Genomic DNA, 4,512 nt, shown 5'->3' with positions numbered 1-4,512 from the left:
ACCCCACCCCCCCCCCCCCCCCAACACCCCCCCCAAGTAGACAGTGTTGTTTGCTACAAGCTGTGCGCCCCAACTTGAAGACAGGTAAAACTGAACAGAGCCCACAAAGCCCCAAGCACAGACGTATAGGGGAAGATGGAAGACCCGTCAACTGCACAGTAGAAGGAGGGAAGAGGAAGACTTACCGGGCCCGCTCTGTTTGTCTGCCTCAAAGCCGCCTCTATAGACGAATCCACTGGGCGTTATGAAGACGCCCAAGCCGTGAAGCCGGTCGCGAGCCCACTGACCGCAATACACTGAGTTGTCAGTATACCTGTACACCCCCAAACCATCGAGGCTCCCCTCTCTCACATGCCCGCAGTACCAGCTCCCGTCTTCCCAGCTCAAAAAGCTAAGGGGCCCCTTATCCTTCGGCAACGATTCCGCCAACTTTGAGAAGAGCGCGATGCTAAGGTCTTGCAAAAGTGCACCCTTATCTGTCGTTTGAGGGGTCATTGGGGTCTGACGGTTGGCATGAATATATCTATAAGCGTCGCCTGCATCTGCTTGGCACTTAGAAGAGTCCGTTTTATTCTCGGTGGAAAGTTGCAGCTGGCAAAGAGGAAGCATGTTCTCTCCTGAGACACCAGCCCCACGTGCACTCCGCATAAGCCACGAAGAGCTTTCTCGAGCTGCTGCTGCCGTAGAGGTGACAAGGAAGCCGTCAGGTCCGTTCATTATACTGCAAATCTGCAGTGTCTTTGAATGCAAATTCACCGGTGTGCGGGCAAGAGACAGACAGTAGCTGCGCGCGATGGGCAGTGGCGTTGAAGCTAGCCAAGTTCACCGGTTGCTTAGCTTAATTAGCTATCTCGGCTGCCCTTATGATAACCCAGAGGCCAGGACGCAGATGCTCTGCGCCACCGAGTGCATCCGAATTGACCCCTTCCTTATGCACCCAGCCTGGGGTCTCCTGTATAATCGCCCTGCACTCAAGTTTGTAAATCGAGAGCTCTCTATAGGTATGGGGCAAAGATATGAGCAACCGAGCAAAATTGGAGCAGACGTTCGACGCAGAGTTGAGGAAGCAGAGTGGGGAAGCGCTGCGAAGCCATATACACTCGAAATACCCCCAAGCACAGGCCACTCTTACACGATGAATCCAGAAGCAATATCTCGCTTTTCAAAAACTTCTCGTGGAGTTGGGAAACGCGCAGACGACTGCCACTGAAGGACAGCAGACACAGTTGCTAGCTGGTTGCCTGTCGGCGGTGCCCGGCTCGTGAGTTATAGATGCGGCTCCTCCTACCCAGTTCAAAGAGTTCGCGAAGTTTTTAAGTTTCAAGCACTCAGCGAATATGCAGTTTGCTTCAAGAGGAACCACCAGGGTTTTCTGAGGGCAGAGGCGATGGGATTTTCAATGTCCAATGGTTGAGACGCTTGTGAAACCGACAGCCACTTGCAACATATCTGCTGAACAAGACAGACGGAAATGCGGTTTTAAATAGTAAAATATTTGAGAATGGCTCTTTAGGGGATTACAGACTTCGGCTTCGTCGCAGTTGTAACCGCCTGCTGGCTGGGAGGCGGCGGCCTGTCGGCAGTGGCAGACGAGCCAGGAGTGAGGCGAGAGCCGCATCGATGTTATTCAGCTCCAAAAAAATCAAAATAATCCATTATTTTAGCTGCCATCTGATTAAAGACGCTGATGCACTGGGAAGTGACGGCTTCTTGCGCCAGCAGCCCCACGGGTCATCCCGGCCGAACAACTCGGCGCTTCCGATCGACTGAGCTGAGCGATGTCCAAGCTGCTGGGAATTTATTTCTTTGAAAGCGATTTCAACACTCAAAATAACAGAGGAAAGCAAGCTAAATGAACATAAAGCTGATGTGCGCCCCCTATACCTTGACACGCTGGTCACACGCTCTAGCCTCTCACGTGGTCCCGGGGAAACGTGTATGCCTATGCAACTCCTCCGGTACCAGCAGAATCAGTTTCTAGCTAGCTAGCAACACAGAAAAGGCACTCAATTAGAAGTGAGGATTTTTGGCTCAAATCCACCGAACGTGGAAGTGTGTCGGCGCATTAAGGCAACACGGAGGCTGTCAATAATGGATTGTATGCTTAATGCCATGGCTGAAATGCTACGCAAGAAACCACTTTGCGCCAACTGGACTCTTCAGCTCAACAATGATGAGTCTGAATATAACGCTTTCGCATAGCGTGCCACAATGGTCCCACACACTCCCCTTCTCTTTCGGCTCGGCCTGTCAGCCTTGCCTCCGGAAACTGCTCATATTTGAAGTATAAGGACGTTTCCTTCTGCAGCACAGTGCTCTACAAAAATATGACCTTTTTTTGTCTCGTTGGTTTGCTAAACAGAGATCGTCGATCTCACACACCCGATAGTCCCAAGGATCAGCGTATGAATGGCGCGAGCAGCAGTGCAGTCCAAACGCGTAGAACAGTAATTTGCAGAAGACACCTTGTATTCTTTCCTATCTCTAGGGTTCTTGGATACAGTGGCTGGAGCGCTTGTGGATGGGGGGTGGGCAGGCTTGAGTCATTTGTTGTCTGTTGAGCTGTAGCATTCTTTGGTGCAACTCCCGGCACAAGGCAACCCAAGATGCATTCGTGCTTAGACCCCATTTCTAGGCATGTATAAAAAGCTTTGGGCAATTCTCAAACTATTGCTTGGCCCTCAGTAGCCAGCATACATTCAAAAACCGATGCACCAACCAGCCTCTGACAGATGCTACACCTTCAGGCGCCCGCGTGCCAAGTTGCGCAGGGGCGAACCTAAGTAAGGGAAAGGCTCAAAACAGGCTGGCATATCGAACGCCTGAAACAGTAAAAGGGGGCATGGGCCTTCTGCCTGCCGCTGCTTCCACCCGCATGTGGCTGCATCATCAGCACGCAACAAAGTAGGCAACTGGCCCACTGAAGTTATCTTTCGCAGTGTACATCTGCGCAACGCAATTCACGGAGGACTAGGGCACTTCGATGTAGCGCTCTATAAACAGCTTCTCTCGTTTAAGTTTTCACAGCTATTGCATTGCCTGCTCCCTTGTAGAACCGGGATAAACGCAGCGCATGTCAGAACTATTTAAAACTTTGGACGTGCTAAAGAAAAACTGGTATCTTTGTTGAGATATGGCCACCATTGTCGTGATTTTGTTTCTAATGGTGGAGGTGCTAATAGCGACTGCATCTCGTCGAGTGTTTAGGAAGACGACAGTACCGCTCCAGAAAAGCGACGGATGCCTTCACTGCGTTCACATCACGGCGTCTGTCATGTCTGCTCCACCAGCAAGGACGGAGGCATCCCTGGTATGTCGTTTTCTCTGCAAAGACATCTTATGCCGGATGAGAAGCAGATGCTGAGCTGGTTCCCGTCAGAGAAGCCAGCCGGCTGTTGGTCGCCGCCCTGGCGGAGGGTAGATCCAGATCTACCTTCACTACTGCCGTGGGGAAAAGGATGGGCCTCTGTCCGAGCAGGGGATCCTCGTGAGCTGCACTGGAGTAAAAATACCTAAGGGATGCGTTCCCCAAAAGGCAACAACTGGCTTTCTTTCAGGACACCAGCCGCGCTGGGCACAGCCGAACCAGGGCCCGTAGATCGTGTAGAGAAGAAGGACGAGCCTGTCATGCGTTGGAACGCACAGTGATGCAGCTCCTGACAAGACCCACCTCCGCACGCAAGCGTATCCAATGCCCCCCTTGGTGCGCAGATTAGCCCGGTAGGCTATTGTGGAGAATCTCCCCCTCAGTAACCAACCCCCAAGTACGTAGAAGGATGCGTACCAACTCCAGACAGACCATGTTGCACTATTGCAGCTGACGACACGACAGATGGCTAGAGTTTCTGTAGCGTGGTCGTTTGAAGCTAATACGGGCACCTGCACATGGGCGGAGGCTGGAAATGCAGGGCCAAGTGCCTAACAACTCTCTACAGTGTTTGGGCGCGCATCAAAAAGTGCTTAGCTGTACTTGCATGTAGGGCTCCCTTGCAGCATTAGCAGCAGTAAGCGGCAGCTCGTAACAGGCTGCCTTCCTCAGGCCATCCTGCTGCTGTGCCCTGCACTGCCGGGGGCTGATAAAGAGCCCAGCGCAGCAGGTCTTTAGGAATCCTATACCCGAGTCCTTGACTTTAATGCAGCTCGCGACAATCCTCAGGAAAAGTGGAAGACTCCAGCTAATCTCAATAGCAAATGTCCACAAATGTGCACATATTAGCGGCGTATGCACTAGTGCAGTAGCAATTTTTAGACGCCTAATTGGCTCTCAGTAGTCAGTGCGCACCCAAATATATGTGAATTCACATACGTCTGAGAGGCCTGCGGTAGAGCAAGTGGGAGGGAAACAGGCCTGCCATTCGCACTCTGAAATCCACTTTGCGTGCGAATAAACGAAACGGCACAAATTCATCAAGTACCGGGACAACTCTTGACTTTTCTTTGGTGAGAAGGCTACAGACCTGCTATGGTTGAGGGGCCTTCAGAGGGGGGCCCCAAAATTGGGGGCCCGTTGGG

The 4,512-nt window shown here is 52.0% G+C and overlaps 1 protein-coding gene across 1 annotated transcript in view; it reads right to left on the bottom strand.

Annotated features, from left to right (window-relative positions):
* EAH_00010230 (hypothetical protein, conserved) overlaps positions 1 to 717 on the bottom strand; it is a gene marked incomplete at both ends in the record, with an annotated part of 2,355 nt that extends 1,638 nt beyond the window's left edge. The window contains one exon of the mRNA XM_013395164.1: positions 186 to 717. Within this exon, the coding sequence (XP_013250618.1) occupies positions 186 to 717 (532 nt within the window). The remainder of the gene's footprint in view (positions 1 to 185) is intronic.
* Between the last annotated feature and the right edge of the window lie 3,795 nt (positions 718 to 4,512).

Source organism: Eimeria acervulina, genomic scaffold, assembly GCF_000499425.1.
Source record: "Eimeria acervulina Houghton genomic scaffold, Eah_scaff52, whole genome shotgun sequence".
NCBI classification, from domain to species: domain Eukaryota; phylum Apicomplexa; class Conoidasida; order Eucoccidiorida; family Eimeriidae; genus Eimeria; species Eimeria acervulina.
Note: the sequence above shows the minus strand (reverse complement) of the source record. Positions and strands in the feature narration are given on the sequence as shown.